We start from the raw sequence: 23,959 nt of genomic DNA, 5'->3' as shown, positions 1-23,959 counted from the left end.
GTTAAGATCGGTTTTCCTAGGATAGCGGTGCCGTCATATAGCGGCCGTCTCCATACTAAATAATACGGCTAAATATGGATGTCATAGTATTTGTATGGAGACGGCCGCTATATGACGGCACCGCTTTCGGAGGAATCCAAAGCTTTACCCTCAAAACCATATTTGATATAAACCTCTAGTCTAAAACAGAGTCCATGGAAATTGGCCAGTCTAACTCTTGTTATTCTCCATCTCTCTCTGTCTCACTGCGCTGTCTCGCTCAGTTGGCGGCGACGCTCTGTGGTTTATGTCGTCGGTGGTCGTAGTTGACGAGCCGCTGCCCCACGAGGTACTTGTCGTTCTTAATGTGCTCGAAAATGGCATAAAGTTGATATATATATTTTACGGTTATCCCAGTTAAGATCGGTTTTCCTAGGACAGCGGTGCCGTCATATAGCGGCCGTCTCCATACTAAATAATACGGCTAAATATGGATGTCGTAGTATTTGTATGGAGACGGCCGCTATATGACGGCACCGCTTTCGAAGGAATCCAAAACTTTACCCTCAAAACCATATTTGATATAAACAAAACCTCTAGTCTAAAACAGAGTCCATGGAAATTGGCCAGTCAAACTCTTGTTATTCTCCATCTCTCTCTATCTCAGTGCGCTGTCTCGCTCAGTTGGCGGCGACGCTCTGTGGTTTATGTCGTCGGTGGTCGTAGTTGACGAGCCGCTGCCCGACGAGGTACTTGTCGTTCTTAATGTGCTCGTATAGTTTGCGGAACTGTCGAACCTGGAAGAGATTATTAAAGTAAGTTTTTGGCAAAAATTTCATTTTTAGGGTTCCGTACCCAAAGGGTAAAAACGGGACCCTATTACTAAGACTCCGCTGTCCGTCCGTCCGTCCGTCCGTTTTTTGCTTGTTTTGCTCTATTTTTTGTTGATGGTGCGGAACCCTCCGTGCGCAAGTTCGACTCGCACTTGGCCGGTTTTTGGTACAAGCTTTTATCGCTGACTGTACTTTTCTTACGACAGACAACTAATACTCATCGAGACAATTCTAAAAACCCCTAACACAATTAGGTTGCGTTGTTTCATCACAGAGTTCCTATGGCCACCTCCTGTCTCCATCATCAGATCAGTTCGACAGTACCATATTATTGTATTGTCATCAGAACTACATACAGCTGCCAATTTTCATGACGCTACGATCCTTGGAAGATGGTTAAATTAGTTACCTTAGATTCCATTACATAGTTACATACAGGTCGACCTAATAAAAGTTTGTTAATTAACGTTGAAAATGTCCAACTTTGTTCTGAATGGTAAACAATATAAATAAAGGTTTCGAAATAAATTAAAAATGGAAAAATTCACTGTCTTGGTAGCCGTTTAAGAAGTGTAGGACTCTTAAGGTAGATGTCGCTAAGAGCCTCCCTAGGGCTCATATAAGGTGGAAATATTCGCTGAATTGGGTACGGTCTTGGTAGCTCAGATGGTAGAGCACTGTACTAGTGATCCAGTGGTCGTGGGTTCAAGTCCCACCCAAGACAGTGAATTTTTCCACTTTTAATTTATTTCGAAGCTTAATAGCATCGTTCGCAGACGTTTCTGCTTAATACAAAATTAATTTAATATATAAAGGGTCCTTTTTCACATGGAGTATAAGGACTCTTTAGGCATGGAACGCCACATATGTTCTTCCTTAATAAATATCATACTATCGACGATTAGTTTGCCGCCTGTATGTAAAAATCATTTCAGAAACCAAATAGGAATGTATAGTATAAATAACCTATAACGAAGTGGTTTAGTAAGTAACCAGATTTTAGACCTAATAGCTAGATTTTTTTTAAAATTGTTATTTTGGTTTTCCATCTGTCCAATGTATTTGCGTCTCACATTTTGCTTGATGAGAGAGTCAGACGCAATGCACATTGGACAAAGAAATCGGCCAGGTGGAATACCACCTTTAGATATATTATATTTGAATAAAAAAAAGAAAAAAAAAGAAAAAAAAATCAAATGGCGCAAATGTTGATCCCAATGACCTTGTCGATTGTAGTGGTCACTTTATAACTGAGTTAACATAATAATAAACATAGCTGGAATACTCGTTGGAATCATGGAATCCACTAACTATAAAAATGTAGGTAGTCGTTGTCAACCAGAGACTAAGGCCTTAACCCCTCAACTGCCTTGTCCTACACAATTTGGACTGTAATTAATAGTTGAAAGGTTATTCATTCAGTAGCTAATTTTTGACAACGGCGTTCGAGGGGTTAATGACCCCGACGAAATAAAGATAAAATAAGAATGAAATATAGGTTTGCCTTGCAGCGCCATGACACAAGAAGGGGGAAAGCGAGAAGCTAATATACCTATCTCACACAGTACATGTCCAACCTTATTACATTGTTTACAACAAATAATCGTAAACAATATGTACCTGGAGCTGCGCCAGCGCCGACAGCACGAGCAGCAGCAGCAGCGCGGGGTACACGCGGCGCGCGAGCAGGTTGCGCTGCGCCGGCGACATGGTCAGCAGCGGCGCCACGCTGTGCGCCACCGCGTACGGCACGGCCAGCGCCAGCCCCAGCCAGCACACGATCGTAAACAATACCTGCAGCTGCGCCAGCGCCGACAGCACGAGCAGCAGCAGCAGCGCGGGGTACACGCGGCGCGCGAGCAGGTTGCGCTGCGCCGGCGACATGGTCAGCAGCGGCGCCACGCTGTGCGCCACCGCGTACGGCACGGCCAGCGCCAGCCCCAGCCAGCACACGATCGTAAACAATACCTGCAGCTGCGCCAGCGCCGACAGCACGAGCAGCAGCAGCAGCGCGGGGTACACGCGGCGCGCGAGCAGGTTGCGCTGCGCCGGCGACATGGTCAGCAGCGGCGCCACGCTGTGCGCCACCGCGTACGGCACGGCCAGCGCCAGCCCCAGCCAGCACACGATCGTAAACAATACCTGCAGCTGCGCCAGCGCCGACAGCACGAGCAGCAGCAGCAGCGCGGGGTACACGCGGCGCGCGAGCAGGTTGCGCTGCGCCGGCGACATGGTCAGCAGCGGCGCCACGCTGTGCGCCACCGCGTACGGCACGGCCAGCGCCAGCCCCAGCCAGCACACGATCGTAAACAATACCTGGAGCTGCGCCAGCGCCGACAGCACGAGCAGCAGCAGCAGCGCGGGGTACACGCGGCGCGCGAGCAGGTTGCGCTGCGCCGGCGACATGGTCAGCAGCGGCGCCACGCTGTGCGCCACCGCGTACGGCACGGCCAGCGCCAGCCCCAGCCAGCACACGATCGGCGCCGCCACCTCCGTCAGGATGAACCTGGGAAGATATAGTGCGTCAAGCAAATCTTGTCAGTAGCAATGTACTGCAAATTAAAGTAGGGTAACACCATGTAACACTCAAAGAGCAGAATTGCGCTAAGAAAAGCAGCAATGTACATCGAACCAAAACGTGTTTATTTTTCCGCCCTTCATACGTCAGTTCGAGTGAATTATCATAACCTCAAATTTTAGTAATGTTTACCGTCAACGAGCATGATTGTACATTGTAGGCACCTTAGCTTTGCTTGAGGTCATGCATAATCTTAGTATTTAATGGTGACAGCAGAAATTTCTCTTGAAATAGAAACGATTCAGAATGTAAACAATAAGATGATGGCTGTCATTCACGATCCACATTCCACAGATAACACACAGATGACACGCGATTTTGGAATTATCCGAACACAGTGTTGCTATCCCGCGATTTTTCAAATTATCCGCCTTTTACTACTGACAAGATTTGGTTGATCCAGTATAAATGTTTATAAAAACATTTTTTTCTTTCCATTTTTTCTTTCTTTGAATTGCTTAATTTCTCTAACTATTACCACAGAATAAATAATAGTACAGAAGACTCACTCTCTAACAAAACGCGTCTGTTACGATCAGCACAGATATGGCCGCTAGGTGGCGACAGCGCCACGCGCGGCTTATGGCTTTCCCCAAAATTGGGGCCGAACGGATGTACTTTTAGCTACCTGTAGCAAAGCGACGAAATCGCGGAGTGAGACACGCCTGCTATTACATTCATTACCTATTCTATTAGATTAGTCTTTAGTTCTTTACTGAACCTTCAGCTTACGAATTACGATTCCGGCTATCACGTGACAGACATAGCCTAGTGTGGGGCCACTGGACATTACATTTTGATTCTTGGTGAAAATCGTCATTGAAGTTGAAAATCGTGTCTATTCACCCCGTTTTACGGTATGTATTGTTAATAAGGATTTTTCTTTTAAATAAATATTATTCTTATTCTTATACTGAGCTACGAAGGCAAAGGCAGAAAGCGTGTAACGTAACCTCATTTCTAACACTGCACAGAATACAGTTGATAGTGTCACCAAAGGCACTCCACATTTTGTCACGTCAAAGTTAGCTTAAACGGACTACTGTGCAACGTATACAATGTAATTTAATGTCGCTGATTATAGAATGGCATTTGACAAAGTTGACAATGTTTTATTATATAAAAATATCAAAAATTTTACATAATAGGAATAACTTAGTAGGAGCTTCAATTTACATCGTGAATGAGTCTCAGACGGTTGTAGTTTTAACATGTTATGTCAAGTTTCGTAACGTTACCACATGGTGTTCCACAGGGATCTCTACTAGGGCCACTACTATTAAAGTGTACCATAGAGAAAAAAATACATAGAGTGCTCACTCCATACATCAGTTCAGACTATTAATTTCAGTGTCTACATCTAGCATCGAGTAGCGGAACTATCAGTACTGCTACTTGACAATAGATGTAGCACCGACCGGAAAGTCTTATCTCAACAGCATAAGACTTTTCGGTCGGTGGCTACATCTATTGTCAAGTAGCAGTACTGATAGTTCCGCTACTCGATGCTAGATGCTAATAGTCTTTTTGGTACTAAAACTGATGTATGAAGTGAGCACTCTATGTATTTTTTTCTCTATGAGTGTATAGGTGAACCAGGATCTATTGAGGGTGCGCCATATTGCGGAATTTCACTGGAACTAATTTTTTCATACTACACTGAATTGTCACCCTATACATGAGAATAACAGCGCCCTCTTGACAATTATCATATATTACTGGTCAGGCTATACTCACTTAAGATCCATCTCTCGTATGCCGTCTCTATACGCCTTCTCGATGGCGCGCCGCATGGCCCAGTCCGGCCCCATCATTGTCAGCGCGCACACGATCTTCGTGTAGAGCACGCCGAGTGCCCAGTCTTGCCACACGAATAGCACCGGGGATTGTTCGAGTGGTACTCGAAGAGGGATCACTAGGACCTGAAAGAATTTATTCCACTTCACTAATAAGAAAAGGTATTAGAATTTCATGTTTATAAAATATAAAAACAGTTTTCGTCCAATTTACGGTTATGTTCCAGACCCCATCAATAACGGATTAATCGAGAGGTAACAAATGGAAAGATTCGACTAATTAAGCTAAATCATTAGCAATAAACAAACTGATAAAAAGGTGCGTGCGCGTTAGCGTTTAAGCGCCAAGTGGAAATTTGTCAAAGCGCCAGCAAATTCCAAGTTAAAAATTGGTTTTATACTTTCCTCAGTAAGTTAACGATCAACAGGTGGCCAAAATAAAACGCTCGTTCCGTTTCGAACACACGTAGACATTCCCAATTAGTCGCGTCGAAGAGTGAAAAAAGTCCCAAAGACGTAGCGTATCTCTCTTATTTTCCAAATAAGACTTGCAGTAATTTTCCCAACAGGCTAGACACGTGGAGCATAGCTATAGTTTGTAGCTTTCTAGTAGAGCCCGAAGGCTTATCCTATTGTCTATTGTTCAGTAAAACCGCACGTACTACTTACCTGCAAAAAAGGGTCCTAATTATTCTATTTGGCGCCTGAGCGCGGGCTAGTCCAACGCTCAAAAAACCAGTGTAGGTGCGCTCTCCGATAACGCGCCTTTGTTACGCATCTCGATGACACATTTTAGACTGGTTCTGTAGCGTTCGACTCGCCGGCACTCAGTAACCGAAGTACCGATTTTTTATGCAGGTGGTTGTGGCACGTGTCACGAACGGTTTTACTTAACAATAGACAATAGGATTAGCCTTCGGGCTCTATTAGAAAGCTACAAACTATATGTAGGTAGCATTAAGCGCCACTTGCACCATTTCACTAACCCGGTGTTAACCGGTTAAATCAAGAGTTACCATGGTTACCAGTACAATTTGACATTAGGTTAACGGTTTAACCGCTTAACCCTGGGTTAGTGGGATGGTGCAAGTGGGCTTAAGTAGAGTAGAGTGGACAGTAACTGACCAGCTCGAGCAGCAGGCCAAACAGCAGCGGCACTAGGCCGAGCAGCGCTAGCGCGGCGGCGGCGGCGCGGGCGGCGATGCGCGCCCACTGCGCCGCGCGCGCCAGCAGCGCGCGCCGCCCGCCGCGCGCCCAGCCCGCCAGCAGCGTGCCGCCGCGCCCCAGCGCCCAGCACGAGTACATGCCTGACCACAAACACACACACACACCATTGTTACACTGTCTCAGAGTTTCTGCAAATGACCAACCCGTTGACCCTAACACATCAAATACCGGTCTATAACAAATCATAGTATATATGAATGTAAAATGTAATAATTTTAAGATAATATACTTAATGTTTCTCAATAAAAAAAAAATAAAAAAAAAAATTAATACAAAATGTAAATAAAAAATAAAATAAAAAATAAAATATTTTTATTGACAAAAAACAAGTTACTAAGTGGGCTTTGAAGTCCCTGACTTCTGAGCTAGGTAAAGACCTGTGTTACAGAAGTCAGTGTCCTCTCCTAGACAATAGAAACTATATAAGGAACATCGAATCTAGTATGACTTATTTACTACATTTCCCATTTTGTTTTTATTTTATATTTAATTAATTGATTAATTATGAACTGTGTGTACCCTAATATTATGTTGACTTATAAATATGTTATATTTACGAATAAATGATCTGAAATCTGAAATCTGAAACCCGACCCGGTCTCATTAATGGCCAACCACCGGCATATATATACTTGGTCAACCAGATCTTGACAGTAGAAAAAGGCGGCAAATTTGAAAAATGTAGGCGCGAAGGGATATCGTCCCATAGAAAATTTGAATTTCGCGCCTTTTTTACTGACAAGATTTGGTTGACCAGCTATAGTTCGTTTTTTTTAGCATTAAAATATAGAATATAGTTGGTCAAACCAAATTTGTCAGTAAATAAGACCAAAAAATCTATATTAGTGTAAGACAAAGATATTATGATTCTATACTTGGTCAACCAGATCTTGACAGTAGAAAAAGGCGGCAAATTTGAAAAATGTAGGCGCGAAGGGATATCGTCCCATAGAAAATTTGAATTTCGCGCCTTTTTTTACTGACAAGATTTGGTTGACCAGCTATATCTGTCTATGTTTGAAATGAGACAGTCCTTTGACAAACTATATTACGCGATCTTGACGTGTCTTTTAATTTAAAAACGCTTTTTTTAGGGTTCCGTACCCAAAGGGTAAAAACGGGAGACCCTATTACTAAGACTCCGCTGTCCGTCCGTCCGTCCGTCCGTCCGTCTGTCACCAGGCTGTATCTCACGAACTGCGATAGCTAGACAGTTGAAATTTTCACAGATGATGTATTTCTGTTGCCGCTATAACAACAAATACTAAAAACCGAATAAAATAAAGATTTAAGTGGGGCGGGCGGGGTCAGTACTTGGATGGGTGACCGTTTTTTTGCTTGTTTTGCTCTATTTTTTGTTGATGGTGCGGAACCCTCCGTGCGCGAATCCGACTCGCACTTGGCCGGTTTTTTAGCATTAAAAAATAAAATATAGTTGGTCAAACCAAATTTGTCAGTAAATAAGAACAAAAAAAACTATACTAGTGTAAGACAAAGATATTATGATTCTCTCTGTCTATGTTTGAAATGAGACAGTCCTTTGACAAACTATATTACGCGATCTTGACGTCTTTTAATTGAAAAACACTTTTTTTTTAATCAGTAACTATTACTTCTGAAAGCAAAAGAATGTATGTATATGATTCATAATAGTGACATATTAGCCGTGACTTATTTTTCAATAAAAATACACGTCAAGATTGTTTACCTTTTTTCTAATGCTAAAAAAACGAACTATAATTCATCCACAATCAAAATCATACAATACCTCCGTAATGTTACACATATCATTCTGGATTCACGTCCAAATTACGGAGTTTCCTTGTACATAACCACCGGCTGGCGACAGCTAACCCGACCATAAGAATACACGGTTGTAATTTCTTAACTAACAGTCGCAAATATCCTCTCACGTCCGAAATGCTTTCAAATTAAAAAGCCTTTTCGTTTTGAACTCGAAATCGAGTCATAGTCTTTTGTAGTTTAAAATTTACCACTTCTCAATCTGTACCACATATCACATCATCCGTGGCTCAAGCCTACTTAAGGTTTTGTTAATTAATGGCATCAGAAAGAGGTGCAATATAGGTACTATAATTTTGAAATAAAACGGGACTTACCGCATGCAGCAGTATAAAGTTCGTGTACACCTTCTGACGCTTTAGGCAGCCATAGCGCCATAACTTTCCTGCCTATCGCCACTGGGATCACCTACAAAACAATTAGAAACGAATAAATGAGCGATATATTCATTTGCATCTTTTTCTTCTAATGCTATATCATTGGTTAGCTTTTCAGGTATAAAGCTAGCACAGTTTTGTTAAGTGAAGACATCGCTTTCTGCCCATAACGTTGATTCCGATTGCCTCCTTAGCTATCGCTTCGGAGCCCAGAACCCACTTTTCGACTATTTGTGAATACTTCAAACACAGTTTTCAGCATCTTGTTTTGAAAGAGTGCCATTGCGCACGCGAAAGTAATATGTACGATATCCAGCGACCTGGCATGTCATTTCGAATATCGATCGTTCGAGATGTATGAACTCGTAATTAACACTAATCAATATGTAAACAGAGCCTAAGGCAAGTGTACACGCTCGTAGGAGCCTAATCAGAAAAAAAAAATGATTATCTCCGAAATGGAGTTAATAAGAATACCGGTGTCTTTGAGAAAGTTTCTTGGTTTAAGCTCAAGAATGCACCCTTAAAATTAGCGGAAATAAAAAAAACACGGTGTATAATGTGTAGGCAAATTGTAAAATGCCGCTCCGGCGCGGCCCGACTCCAGTCAGTCGATGGAAATCGTACAATATGAGCGGCATATGGGGCATGGGCGTAGGCAGGCACAGGCAACTCCCCCCCCCCCCCCCTGGAGCTCAAATTTTACATACAATGCCCCCCCCCCCACCAGGCCTATCAACTCGCCGCCCCTTAGTTCATTGGCTGGCTACGCCCTTGATATGGGGCGAAAGACTAAGGTCCAGAAAGACTACGTCCTCACCAGTGTGAGAGCGCTAGCCAGCACCAGGGACAGAGACACCAACACGAGCAGAGCGGCGAGCCGCAGCGGGAACCAAGCCACGCGGACGTACGGCTCGTAGCCGGCCGGCCCGTCGCGCCGCATCAGAGCCTGGGGAAAAATAAAAGTTATTGTAAACAATCCACATGTAATTATTTAATATCTGGGTGACCGAGCTTCGCTCGGAAAACATATAATAACTCGGAAATGCGCGTTTTCCCAGAGATAAGACCTAGCTAGATCGATTTTTCGCCCCCGAAAACCCCTATATACCAAATTTCATCGAAATCGTTAGAGCCGTTTCCGAGATCCCCGAAATATATATATATATAAATAAATAAATAAATAAACAAGAATTGCTCGTTTAAAGGTATTAGATAGATAGGATACAACCGTTTTTGTATTAAATATATTAAAAACGGGTCACTTACGTATTTTAAGTCGAAAAACGCTCGACATGTTTGACTTCGTAACGAAGAGTGTCATCAGGAGCTTGCGTTGACGGTGACGGACCGGCGCAGACACGGAGTGAAACATGTGGAGCGTTTTTCGACTTAAAATACGTGAGTGACCCATTTTTAATATATTTAGTATGTCTGTGTCTCACGGAAGTTTTGTTGTGTGAAGACCGGTCTGGCCTAGTGGGTAGTGACCCTGCCTGTGAAGCCGCGGTCCTGGGTTCGAATCCCGGTAAGGGCATTTATTTGTGTGATGAGCACAGATATTTGTTCCTGAGTCATGGTTGTTTTCTATGTATTTAAATATTTGTATATTATATATATATCGTTGTCTGACCCACAACACAAGCTTTCTTGAGCTTGCCGTGGGGCTTAGTCAATTTGTGTAAAAATGTCCTATAATATTTATTTATTTATTTATTAAAACAGTTTTTGTGAAAGAACTAAGTGGCATGAGGACAACGCACAGCGAATAATTTGATTCGTTATGTCCTCGACTGACCTCCAGGAGTGTATCACTTCCGGCATAGGAGTATATTGATTGGTCGAGTACGCAGATTCCACTCACCTTTTTTTTTTGATGGAGTTGGAATGCATTTACGCACGGTTTGTGGGACTCGCCGCTCCTTATCCCTCTCCTGGCGAGACCCACTCCGGCGTTTCACCTAAACCCACTCCGGCAGAGTCCACTGACCTGGTGCGCGGCGCCGAGCTGGTGCGGCGGGTGCGGGTGCGGGTGCGGGTGCGGGTGCGGCGCGGCGTCGGGCTCGCCGCGCGCCTCGCCCAGCAGGTACGAGCGCAGCCCCAGCGCGCCCGCCGCCAGCCCGCACCACAAGCGCACCAGGTGCTTCAGCCAGGTGCGCGTGTGCGACTGCTCCAGCAGCGCGGGGAGGATCACCTGCGACAACGACACTATTGTCACAAAATAGATACAGTACAGAAGTCAATCACATGTATGTACTTCACTTTTCATACCTACGCTCGGCGGTCGCTCTAGGGTTGTCAACTATGATTTATGCACAAAAAAACTATCGTAGTAACGTGATAGTGGCACTCGTATCTAGTAGTGGCCGGGGCGGGGTGCATAGGTACCTACCTACCTAACTGTTCTGTTTAACGTTAAAACGAACCATCGAAATACAAGCAGATACTTACATACCTCTCTGAAACCACTGGTAGCTTAAAAAACGACAATTCATCGTTTTATATTGAATTCAAATAACCGTCCACTGAACAGTTATAATAACTTTTTTTTGTTTCTCCATTATTGCACAAAAAAGTTCACAGACGCGTCTCAAGCGGATGGCACTCGCGCTCGCACTGGTCCCAACCGGTCCGAGATATCGTGTCCGTGGTGTCTATGTGTGCGTTGCTCGAGCGCACTTTGTATGTAGATTGATTTCTGTACTGTATCTATTTTGTGCTATTGTTCAATCTAATTTTATCCCTGAAATACTCTGATGTACATTTTGAATTGGACCAGTTTTGGTGCCTGCGATTCCCAGTTTGTAATCATAAATAGTTATGTCTAATATCGAAGATATCATCATAATACCGGCGGGTGGATATCACACGAGGGGTCATCCCTGATATAACATAACGACAGCTCTAAATGATTTACGTTTCTCTACTAATAATTAACACCCCTCCACTAAACACAAAATTGTAATTACCGTAAAACGGGGTGAGTATGTTTCGCGGGGAGAGGTGGGTTATGAATGGGGAGAGAAGGTTTGAGAGGGGGGTGAGAAGGGATTTTAAGGCTACTGCTACAAAAATAATGTATTCCAATTTAAAATGAAGCTATAGTAATACGCATAATAAAAAAAAAATCGATCCAACAATCTTCCAAAATCACCTTTGTATGAAAACCCCTCTCACCCCAAATACGAGGCACTACGGGGTGAGGTGGGTTTTCCTCTTTATCGTCAAAGTTACGAAATGAAATTACGCAAAATAAAATAAAAACTAAAATACAAACGTCCGGAACACTTATTATATACACCATTCAGTTTTCATATGTAAAAATAAAATGTTACTTATCGAGGTTTGAATTTCAGTTTTGACGCCACTCACCCCATTTTACGGTATCTTTCACTAAAAACACCCAAAACAAATGAATGCCTTTCCAGTATTTTGTCCGCAGTACGATATCTCACTTGTAACAGCAGCAGCTCCAGGCTGAGCTCGTTGACAGGCGCCTCGGCGTGCACGGCCACGGCGTAGGGCAGGAAGCCGGGCAGAGCCTGCTTGATGACGCGGATGGGCAGCCACAGCATGAACAGCACCGCCGTGCCGAAGATCATGGCCGACGCGACCAGCCGGTGGATGTGGCTCCATACCGATAGGTGGATCATTTCCTGCCAAAAAAATAGTCATATGCTGTTTTTAAGTACATGATAATTTCTTATCGTGAAATGTCGTGGGGGTTTTAAGCGGTTATCAGTTATCACACAAGATCATGGCCGACGCGACCAGCCGGTGGATGTGGCTCCATACTGATAGATGAATCATTTCCTGCCAAAAAAATAGTCGCATGCTGTTTTATTAAGTACATGATAATTTCTTATCGTGAAATGATGTCGTGGGGGTTTTAAGCGGTTATCAGTTATCACACTGAGGTTATTTCTGGATTTGGTGCCATTGTGATAGGACGGCCTCATATGGCGCCTATGAGGACTATGTAACAACGCCATTAGTATGTCCGTCAGTACTAGTCAAAATCTACTAGTAGTTAAAATAGGGTATTTTTCTTTTAACCCATGGAGTCCCAGGGGTCTAAGTTTACCAGTTAAAAAGTAAAACAACGACCTTCAAATATTAAATTTAAAATTGAACTGAGATCATAATTTCGAACGCGATATCGCTTCCATAAGACTCAATAGGTCAAAATTGACGAGAAAACATTGACCTTCACAAGAAAAAAAACACACACCTGCACTGGACTAAAATCAGGATCATTCAAGTTCTTCAAAAACCAAAGCACGCCAGGTCTCAGTACTTCTCTCAGTAGCAGTATGAACGAAGCGAAGTAGTACACATAGACCATGCCGACAAGCCAGTGGATGAACATGAGAGTCCAGGGGGCGGCTTGGAGGCTAGCTTCTCGGTCCTTCAGGGTGGCGTCAAACATAGAGAGGGAACAGAGGTCCAGCCACCAGCCGCATACCAGCGGGATTACTCCGATCTTGAGAAAGGAAAATAAGGGTAAGATATGCTAACTGATTATAAACATATTCATAGCTGTTGTTGTATAAATGTATGCAATTTGGGAAACTGAGGGCCTAAGTAATCGAATAACGAAAATCTAAATTTCGTTGTGCTCCTCCTAGCACTAGTTTTTACTAAAGCGACTGCCATCTGACCTACTAGTCAAACCTACTGGACCTACTGTGGCTTGATGTGCTACTATTTTCTTTTTTTACTGTACGCTTGCTGGATGTGAACAGATTAACTGGTACATATATACTTTAAGAACTGTAAGGGTTCCAGTAATGCCTACACTTGTTTCGTTATTGACTTTATTATTTGATGCTAATTATTATGGTCCCAATTACACTTAAGGAAAACTTGAAATAACTGATAACAACCACGATCTCAGGTTAACAACCTACATATGTAGGTATGTACATTAATATAACTGAAATAATTATAAATGGTCTAGAATTGTGTTTACTCTAGCTAGATTGTTTACACTCTGACTCATCCTACACCAAACTGTATCTGTTTAGCCCAATGGTTGACTGGTAGAGAAGCTATAAGGTGTTAAGTCCACCATTGTATTATTTTAAGTTAATTAATATTGTGACTAGTAAGTAAGCTCTTTGGTATGACACTGTAATGCTTATATATGCCGAAATAAATGAAATGAAATTTGTATTGTAAATAGACTTATTAATCTTATTATGCATGTTTCAATTAATTTTGCATCAAACACAAATTTCATATCAGATTGTATTTAGTTTAATTTGCATTTAATTACACAGTTAGTAATAGGAATTATTGTTTCATAATGTAATAAATTACTGTAATTAGTAATTATAATCACACAACTTAGAAATTCTTTAAACATAAATATTTAAGACATCTGCAATTGATAATGATTGTAAGAATAAATGACTTACCTCCACAACTGACAGCAAAGCCACTTTCACAACTACATAGCAGAATCCCAGCGCCTTCTTGGCACTGCGGAGGCGGAGCAGCGATGCTGCCCCGTGCAGCACGGCCAAGATGGCTCCGACTAGCACATAGCCTGCTAGTGCTGTCAGGGGCCCCGAGAAAGGCCCATCTGTATTAAACCCAGCCATTGCTGCCCCCAATCTCCCTATATGATACGGGCAGAAAGCAAACACCACTATAAACAATGTATTTAGTGACACCACCCAGAATACATGCTCCAAGAAAACCATAGAGCCATCTAACCCCAGTAAACGCGCCCATGTCAACTCTTCCGCTGCAGCTCTATCCCATTCCATCGGGTTCCAATTAGCTTCATCTCCAACTATTAAATCCCCTTCTGCAGCTTCTGGGGCCTCCTCCCTGGCTACCCCATCATCCCCCGCTCCATCATTCACCCTGTCATTGTTATTATCAGGTAATGGAGCATCTTCAGCAGCAGGTGGTGGAATATTCTCCCGTTCCATCCAGTCAGGGCCACCTCCATGCATTATCTGTTCTCGTAGCCATACTAGGCCGATAAATGAGAATAAAGTACATGTCACAACAAAACAGCCTGAGAAAACATCCTTAGCCAGGTTCTCGGCCGAGACTATGTCAAATGGTAAAGAGATTACAGGGTCCAGGGAGCCCAGGAACAAGCTGCGGTAGGTCCTACAGGCCGTGAGTGGCACTATGCCGAGCCAGGCGAGCGCTACCAAAGTATAGTGGAGCCAGTCCTTCACAGCTGACGCGACTGACGTCACGAGCCCGCCGACCACGTCCCGGATCGGCAGCCGGCCAGGCATGTCCGGGGAGTAAATCGGCATAAACGAAAACCGGTGCCCGCACAACTCGCAGATCTCGTTTCGCGAGTATCGCATCCATTGAACGAGACATTCCTGATGTATCCATTTAATAGACCCGGTGCAGATGCACGGGTGGAACAATGGCCGGTCCGACGTCGCCTCGGAGCGACAGAATCGGCAGAAGTCCGCTCCGGACGCGTCCGAGTCCATCATTATCCTCAATCCAGTTTGGCTACTCGGTTACAAGACCTGCGAAAGTTGACATGACACCAAAATTATTCGCGCAAATCGCATAATATAAACTTCTACGTGGCTTAGAAATTTTGCACGATAAACACTAAACAAAAACACTGCATACCTACACGATAAGATTGATAAGCATGAAATAAACAGGATTATTTAATTAAAAAATTGGCAAATTCCTCTTTGTTTGTTAAACCAGCACACATGAAATAGGGTAGCCAGGAATTAATGTCATTTTTATAAAATTCTACCAAGAACAAAAACGTTCTACCAAATTGGTAGGAATAGGGTATTTGCAGCAAATGTGCTAGCTTAATGAGCTTGTTAAGCGAGTAATGAATGATGAGTGTTTTTATTTGCGATTGCGCAGCCATAAGTTGGCGTAGTAAAATCGCACACAACAAAGCCAAATTGTGCTTTATCACAGAAATGCGGTAACCTCTTATCCCTGCGGGTAGTAGTCAATCATGTTTATCTCGTCAGACCGTTTTTGAAGTTTCGAAGTCAAACTCAAACATTTACTTAATATTCAATAGACTGTTTTAGCTTTATTACTGCGTGTGCGCAGTTAATGATAGTGATCCTGGTCAGTGAATTAAAATGTTAAATATACCTACATTATTTAAATTACTCACATAATTGACCGAAGCGTTACCAAAGGTCTCCGTTTTGTCTCGGGCAATCTTAAGTAGATCAAAGAAGTAAGTATTTTTTCTTTTTACATTTTTTTTAGCTTATGAAACGCGAGGTCTACAGTCCACAGAGGGAGTAACTAATACACAGGCGCATGTGCACTATTCCTCATGTATGCATATTAAAATTAATTAAAGCACCGAAATGCAAACATATTATGGATAAGGCTTATGCTTCAGGACAAATAGATTGACGAATGATAGGAGTAAGGGTATGCGCGCACGGGCAACTTAGTCGCCAGGTGACTTATTTATCTCTTACGACAAAATCTGGACAAATTAATCGCCTCCTCGCCGTGATGCGCGCACGAGAGCGACAGCAACATGACTTTTTTCTACGCAGCCATCAACATGGACTTCGAAGAGATGGAGCGCTGTGGTCGTTGCACTCGTATTACAAAAAAAACCGATGAAAACGTCGAAAAAATCAATATTGGGTGCATCCATTATGACCATACCCCGCAACGGAGCTAGCAAAACCGTAGCATATGACAGTTTTGTGTCAGGGTTGGCGATTATGATGAACCATTTTGCTTTAACTTTATTGTATGTAAGATTAATAAAATTGATCGAGAACCTTGTTGATCCTCTTCCGATATAACCCGGTTTAATTTACTGTCAAATAATATAAATTAACAGGTCAATGTCAATATTAGATGCGTTTCAATGTATCTGTTATTTTGTTTATAAAATCAGGTTTTTTTTTCGCATATATTTCAAATATTAAAATGGAATTTTCATTGCTTGAAAATATTGGTGTGTTTGAAAACAAAGAAAAAATATTTTTTGTACTTTAGTTTATGCGTAGTTGTGATAACCTTGACGTACAACTGCTACAGATTTGCTAGCTCGGTTGCGAGGTATGATTATGACTATGTTGTTTACGTTAAATAAAGGATTCTACTTAATAAATAATTATTACAAAATACATAGAGGTCTCCATTCCACTTCTTCAATTAGCCTACTATTGTCGATTATCATCTTCTACGACCGGCATTTTACTTCGTATTGAATGCGGGCGCGTATCCGTACACGTACACATACAAGCTCTCGCCGCGGCGGTCGAGTGACATCGCCGGCCGGCGACTTATTTGTCGCCCGTGCGCGCACTAGCATTTAAACCAATAGGGAAGGAGACAGTTGCGTCGCGGGCTTGTCTCCGAACCCGCGGACAAAAAAGTCTCCCGGTAGTCGCGTCGCTACGTGTGCGCACTTGCATACTACCCCATAGACTTGACGTGAGAGACAAAATAGTCGCGGCGACAAAAGTTGCCCGTGCGCGCATACCCTAATAGCCATAACACATTACCGCACCGTTCAAGGTCACGGTGCGCCGCACCCATAAGTGAGAGCGAGAAAGAGATATATGTGCACTTATGTGTGTGGCGCACCCAGGTCGCGGTGCGGTGCGGTAGTGTGGGAACGACTTTTGGGGAAAATTAAATTCTTCCAAATGGTAGGAAAATATTGATTACGAAGCTGACAACACTGTATACTTATTTTTTAAACAAGAATTACTTAGAAACTGACCCATTCAACCATGTCGAAGTTTACATTTATATTAATCATAGAACAAATATTATCTAAAACATTAAAGTTTTTTAAAATATATGAATATTATAAAAATATATATTAATTTATAATGTTACCAGCCATACAGACAGCTAATGTCAAATAAACAGCTGTATCTTGTCAACTGTCAACAAGCTGTCAACGCTGTCATGCTCATGCTATTCAAGAGTTGTTCGGGGAGGAGCATGGTCTAATAAAACATGGTCTTCTCTTCCCAGAGTGTCACTTGCCTACGTCACAATAACATTGCCACTTTATTTCAACATAACATGTTACATGGGTACATTATATCTATGGTTAATAAGTTAATTTATTTCTTTATAATTTAATAATTTTCATTTATATGTATTTTATCTTAAATTTTACAATAACACGTCATTTTTAATTATTCGTTAGCAATATCTTCCGATTCACGAAAGAAATTTCAGACGTTCGGGTAATTCTGTTTACACTACTGGCAACACAGGATAGAGCTGTCACATTTGACAATCCGCCATTTTGTCCCTGACCGACCGTCCTTGTCGAACGCGTGTTAATTGTTTTTTCCTTCTCGCTCAGTGTCAGCAGTCGCAGTGTTTTCCAAACTTTTCACGTCGTAAGCTTCGTAATTAATGTTTTGTTACGAAAATGGTTGGCTGCTCTATGCGGAACTGTAAGAGTAGGAGTGAAAAGTGCAGTATAGATTTGTTTTATTTTACTATGTTTCTACATGAATAACTTAAAATTAATGCCGTTAAAATAATTTTCACTGTTGGTTAAAATTCTCCCACATTTTAAAGTTTGAGAACCTGTAAACAGCATGATGACGTAGGCAAGTGCCAGTTAGGTCATTCGCGAATCTCGGAAGAGAGTACCAGGCGGAGTATATTATTATACCATGGGGAGGAGCTTTGAAAATATTAGAGGCTACGTGTCTCGAAATAATAAGTGCGTTTAAATAAATTATCTTACCACATAATTAGAAGAGGTGACGCAAGGTATTTAACTTACAAGCTTTCTAAATACTTTTCTATTTACAAAGATTAAAAAATATTGAGGTTCTCTTCCACGCAGTTCAATGTAGCTATTTACAAAACACTTGAAACTATGCGGTCCTAAACAACAATTTCCGTTTCAGATGAAAACAAAAATCATAATGAAGATTTAAATCGACAAGAATCTATCTAAAGACGCAATGTCTTCCAAAGACACTATTATTAAGATTGATGACTCAAGAAATGGCAGAGAGAGTCAAAAAACAGAGATTAATATACTATGCCTCAATCTAACGCCATACAGCCAGCTCACACAGTTCCTTTGTTGTTGTATATTTGTATTTATATGCTATTTAGCCTATGGATTTTATCTAGAGCTCATATTTTCTGATCCGGAGGTTAAGCCTGTGAGTTTGTATATAACTTTAGTACAATTTATTATAACTATGGCGCTCAGTTATGTGGAATCGTTGATAAGAAATCCCATTAAGAGAAAGTGAGTATTAATTATGATTTGGTAAGCCTATTAGTTTTAGTTTTGTAGTTTTTAGCTTTTGAGATTTTACAGAAAGCCTTGTGTCAGTAATTTTGTCATAAATGAAACTATTTGTCATTCTCATGCTACACAGCTCACGCATTGTGTACTGTATCAACTGCCCAAAAGATGACTCCATAGATATTATAATTGTTATATGAATGAATGAATGAAGGCAAATTTAAAAAAATGTAGGCGCAAAGGGTAAACCTCCCAAAGAAAATTTGTTTTACGCCTTTTTCTACTGACAAAGTTGTTTGAACGGCTATATATGTTTAGATTGAATATAAAACAAAAATTTACTGTTACAGAGTACCATTAAAAATATATGCCTTACTAGCAGCATTGACACTTGGAACCATGTCACTCTCAAACCTAGCACTAAGTTACCTGAATTACCCGACGCAACTCATCTTCAAGAGCTGCAAGCTCATACCGGTGATGATTGGGAGCATCATTATACTGGGGAAGAGATACGGTTTCCTGGACTATGTTGCGGCTGTGGTCATGTGTATAGGCCTTACAATGTTTACTTTAGGTAATACTATTTTTAAGCTTAACAAAGAATTCACTCATTTTCAAAATTTCAATTTTAATCCCATAGCAACAGAGAATTAAATTTAACAATAGCTAAATGTTTTTTATTAGGGGAAAAAATTACAGATAATCTTCTTACTAAGATTAATGTTTTAAATACTAATAGAGAGACAATTAAATACATAGAAAACAATCAAAACTTTGAAACAAATAATAAATTTATGGTCAAAACAGAAATATTTAACTCTGATTTGAATGCAGGAATTTTACCTAATGTTGATTTCATAGTAACCATTTACTTATGAAATCACACATATTATGTGTAGTAATGTTAACACCTAATTACTGAAAGATTCTTGGAATTGGATAGTAGTCGACTTTCCTCTAGTTTATTGTACTCAGTGCTATATTTGTCTACCGTTCTTCATCAATTCTCATCTACTCAAAGGTTAACTGGAACAAATCCCTTAAAGGGATAAGTTCGCCTTTGTACTGCTTATCCTGTGCCATAAATTTGTGTTTTGTACAATAAAGAGTTTATACATACATACATACATTAGTCTTAATGGCAATTTAAATTACCTGTTTCAGCGGACTCAATGACATCTCCAAACTTCGACATAGTCGGAGTGATTGTGATATCCTTAGCTCTTCTCTGCGACGCCATCATCGGCAACGTGCAAGAGAAGGCCATGAAGCAATTCCAGGCGTCCAACAATGAAGTGGTTTTCTACTCTTATGCCATTGGCTGCGTTTATTTAGTAGTCATTACTGGGAGTACGGGGATATTGACTAAAGGATATGTTTACTGTTCAGAGGTGAGTTCAAACATAATAGTAACACTAAGGGCCACTTGCACCATTCACTAACCCGGGGTTAACCGGTTAAACCTGGAGTTACCATGGTTACCAGTACAATTTGACACTGGGTTGACGGTTTAACCAGTTAACCCCGGGTTAGTGGGATGGTGCAAGTGGCGCTAAGACTGATAAAGTAGTGCAAAGCTTATTAGGGCTATTAGGTACTTATTAGGAAGTCCGTTTTTTGTATTAATAAATACCTACTACTGCTAGAGTTACCCCTATCACCATCATCTTCCTCGCGTTGTCCCGGCATTTAATCACGGCTCATGGGAGCCTGGGGTCCGCTTGGCAATTAATCCCAGTAATTGGCGTAGGCACTAATTTTTACGAAAGCGACTGCCATCTGACCTTCCAACCTGGAGGGTAAACTAAGCCCGTATTGGGATTAGTCCGGTTCCCTCATGTTTTCCTTCACCGAAAAACGACTGGTAAATATCAAATTATATTTCGTACATAAGTTCCGAAAAACTCATTGGTACGAGCCGGGGTTTGAACCTGCGACCTCCGGATTGCAAGTCGCACGCTCTTACCGCTAGGCCACCAGCGCTCTTGAGTTACCCCCATGTGAAAGGTATTTTACCCTCCCTGGTTACGTTCGAAACAGATGGCCTAGGAAGTTACCGCGTAATGTACGAACTCTTGCCATCTACTTAGCGGTTTTTTGCGTTTACAATATTTGAATTTTAATGTTCTAATTTAACTTCTTAATATCCCCGTGTCTATTTTCAGGTGGGCAGCCCGCTAACCATGTACGTCAACATATTCCTCCTAAGCTTGAGCGGGTATCTCGGCCTACAGGCGGTGCTGACGCTAGTCCGGATAAGCGGGGCGACGGTGGCGGTCACCGTCACCACTATGCGGAAGGCGCTGTCTATCATCATATCGTTTGTGCTGTTCAGCAAGCCATTCGTTTTCCAGTAAGTTACTTAGAACAAAGATTCATTGATTGTATATTTCGTCAGGTGACAAGCAAAACTCACTAATTACTAAAAAATGTTTAAACAAAAATCAACCTTCTTCTCGTACTAATATGGTTCACTATGGCTATGAACTTCTGGTGGTACTCAGTGAGTTTTGCTTGTCACCTGACGATTTAACATGTGTATCCAAAGTGTAAAATCGCCGTGCTTCGAATTTGACAGTTAATGTAGATTGTATTGTACCTACGACAAAATATTGCGCTACAAAGCGCTATCTACTTAAGCTGTTAAATTCGGGGACAGTGGGTCGATTAGACTGCACGTCTCTACTACAATTTTATAGTTCGTTTGGTATAGTTCGTTTTTTTTAGCATTAGAAATAAGGTAAATAATCTTGATGTGTCTTTTAATTGAAAAACACATTTTAAAAATAAGTTACGGTAAATATGTAACAATTATGAATCTAATACGATCTTTTATACCTAGTCTTCTGCTTTCATAAGTAATAGTTATTGGTTTTTAAAGTGTTTTTCAATTAAAAGACATGTGAAAATCGCTTACCTTCTTTCAAGTTCTTTCTAATGCTAAAAAAACGAACTATAAGTTTTGCTTATCTTAGACTAAGGCAGCGCTCGACTGGCGTAGACCTGTATCTATGCGAGCGAAGATTTTGATTTCCTGCTTGGATCAATTTGGCAATTATTACACTTCCATTGATGGATTGTACAAAATCATATAGTACATTACTGCAGACGCCGGGAAAGAAGGGCTTGCCGGGTGAGTAGGTATAGCCGGCCGACCGTAGGGAGGCCGGATAGTGATACGAAGCCGGCAAGACCTTTTCACGGCTAGGCATGTATAGTGCTTTTCTCAAACATGCAATGAAATAAAAAAATACACCACTAAAAAAACAAATTTATAATATTTATAATAAAAATCCAACTTCACAACAAAAGTTTTTTAATTTTCCTTCCAATCCCGCCATAATTGTTTTTTTTACGGAAGTCGTCCGTATTTCGCGTGTGTAGTGTTCGAATAGACCTTATTAGGGCCATTATACACAATCTGATAATAAGAATCTCAATTTCTATAAATAAAATAAATGCAGAGGATTTTAAATATCGTCTATGGTCTCTGGTGACTTACGTATAGACAAAATTTTAAATTTATTCATCAACACATTGAATCATACAGATTCGTATTCTTAATATCAGTACGTTCGTGTATAACAGGCGTTAACACGGATATTTTGGTTCGATAACCATTCATTCACTAAAAATATTTAAAAAAATATATAATTCGGCTGTTTAGCCTGTTCATGGACACAGACCCCATGTTTACATTAGTATTAAAAAAAAAATTACTTCCCGGCCTAGGCCTTCAATGTCGTATGAAATTGCTTTACAGTTCTCTGGAGTTGCTCCGCCCTAAACGTGATACTTCGAAGCCTGATATAACGCCCGGAGCGACGACATTTCATTGCATGTTTGAGAAAAATATCTTTCGTCCATGAGTGGACTTGAACCGGCAGTTGCTGGATAGTGGATACCGTTCTCTAACCCCTCTATAGTTCGTTTTTAGGGTTCCGTAGCCAAATGGCAAAAAACGGAACCCTTATAGATTCGTCATGTCTGTCTGTCTGTCCGTCCGTATGTCACAGCCACTTTTCTCCGAAACTATAAGAACTATAGTGTTGAAACTTGGTAAGTAGATGTATTCTGTGAACCGCATTAAGATTTTCACACAAAAATAGAAAAAAAAAACCAATAAATTTTTGGGGTTCCCCATACTTTGAACTGAAACTCAAAAATTTTTTTTTCATCAAACCCATACGTGTGGGGTATCTATGGATAGGTCTTCAAAAATGATATTGAGGTTTCTAATATAATTTTTTTCTAAACTGAATAGTTTGCGCGAGAGACACTTCCAAAGTGGTAAAATGTGTGTCCCCCCCCTGTAACTTCTAAAATAAGAGAATGATAAAACTAAAAAAAATATATGATGTACATTACCATGTAAACTTCCACCGAAAATTGGTTTGAACGAGATCTAGTAAGTAGTTTTTTTTTATACGTCATAAATCGCCTAAATACGGAACCCTTCATGGGCGAGTCCGACTCGCACTTGGCCGCTTTTTTTTAGCATTAGAAAGAAGGTAAGCGATCTTGACATGTCTTAATTGAAAAACGCTTTTTAAAATTCAGTAACTTATGAAAGCAGAAGAATATAAATGATCGTATTATTCGTATTAGATTCATAATTGTTACATATTTGCCGTGACTTATTTTTAAAACATGTTTTTCAATTAAAAGACACATAAAGATTGTTTACCTTTTTTCTAATGCTAAAAAAAACGAACTATATAGTTCACGCTCGCCTAACGAACTTTCTACCCCAGGTTCGACCTCCAAACTCCCCTCTTTCTTAAACTTACCTTTCTTTTCCAGATACGTATGGTCCGGCATGCTGGTCGCCCTGGCGATATACTTGAACCACTACAGCAAGAGGAACCCGGGCTATGTGCCCGGTATAGTTCTCGCTTGCTTGCATTACACGCAGTCCTTCTACCAGTCAGAGTATAGGTATTTAAGGATGAAGTCCAAGATTTATTCGGACACTGTATAAGTAGGTTATTTGATTTTATTTATAGGGCTATAGAAATGTTATACCGCTGACCGCTACCATAGAGAAAAAAATACATAGATTGCTCACTCCATACATCAGTTTTAGTACCAAAAAGACTATTAGCATCTAGCATCGAGTAGCG

At 41.2% G+C, this 23,959-nt stretch overlaps 2 protein-coding genes and 1 non-coding gene across 4 annotated transcripts; 2 read left to right on the top strand and 1 right to left on the bottom strand.

The window, feature by feature from the left end:
* Positions 1 to 545: 545 nt before the first annotated feature.
* Positions 546 to 15,341, bottom strand: LOC134652502 (E3 ubiquitin-protein ligase MARCHF6). Its single transcript, XM_063507696.1, has 11 exons — positions 15,215 to 15,341; positions 14,014 to 15,105; positions 12,825 to 13,076; positions 12,049 to 12,249; positions 10,584 to 10,787; positions 9,414 to 9,542; positions 8,534 to 8,624; positions 6,312 to 6,493; positions 5,128 to 5,312; positions 3,129 to 3,318; positions 546 to 776 (listed from the first exon to the last, which is right to left on the bottom strand). Exons 2-11 carry the CDS (start codon positions 15,067 to 15,069, stop codon positions 660 to 662), a joined length of 2,607 nt encoding a protein of 868 aa, XP_063363766.1. The 5' UTR covers positions 15,070 to 15,105; positions 15,215 to 15,341; the 3' UTR covers positions 546 to 659.
* On the top strand, positions 1,464 to 1,536 carry Trnat-agu (transfer RNA threonine (anticodon AGU)). Its single transcript has one exon. It is a non-coding gene; the product is annotated as a tRNA-Thr (tRNA).
* Positions 15,342 to 18,239: 2,898 nt separating the features above from the next.
* LOC134652094 (adenosine 3'-phospho 5'-phosphosulfate transporter 2) lies at positions 18,240 to 23,857 on the top strand. Of its 2 annotated transcripts, none has more exons than XM_063507258.1 (6): positions 18,240 to 18,330; positions 18,481 to 18,833; positions 19,184 to 19,410; positions 20,001 to 20,227; positions 21,002 to 21,189; positions 23,640 to 23,857. In XM_063507258.1, the coding sequence occupies exons 2-6, from the start codon at positions 18,538 to 18,540 to the stop codon at positions 23,815 to 23,817; spliced, it is 1,116 nt and encodes a 371-aa protein (XP_063363328.1). In that variant the 5' UTR covers positions 18,240 to 18,330; positions 18,481 to 18,537; the 3' UTR covers positions 23,818 to 23,857. The 2 variants fall into 2 exon arrangements, with proteins under 2 accessions (XP_063363328.1, XP_063363327.1); XM_063507257.1 differs by having other exon boundaries at positions 18,245 to 18,340.
* Positions 23,858 to 23,959: the final 102 nt, after the last annotated feature.

This window comes from Cydia amplana, chromosome 11, assembly GCF_948474715.1.
Source record: "Cydia amplana chromosome 11, ilCydAmpl1.1, whole genome shotgun sequence".
Classification (NCBI taxonomy): domain Eukaryota; kingdom Metazoa; phylum Arthropoda; class Insecta; order Lepidoptera; family Tortricidae; genus Cydia; species Cydia amplana.
Note: the sequence above shows the minus strand (reverse complement) of the source record. Positions and strands in the feature narration are given on the sequence as shown.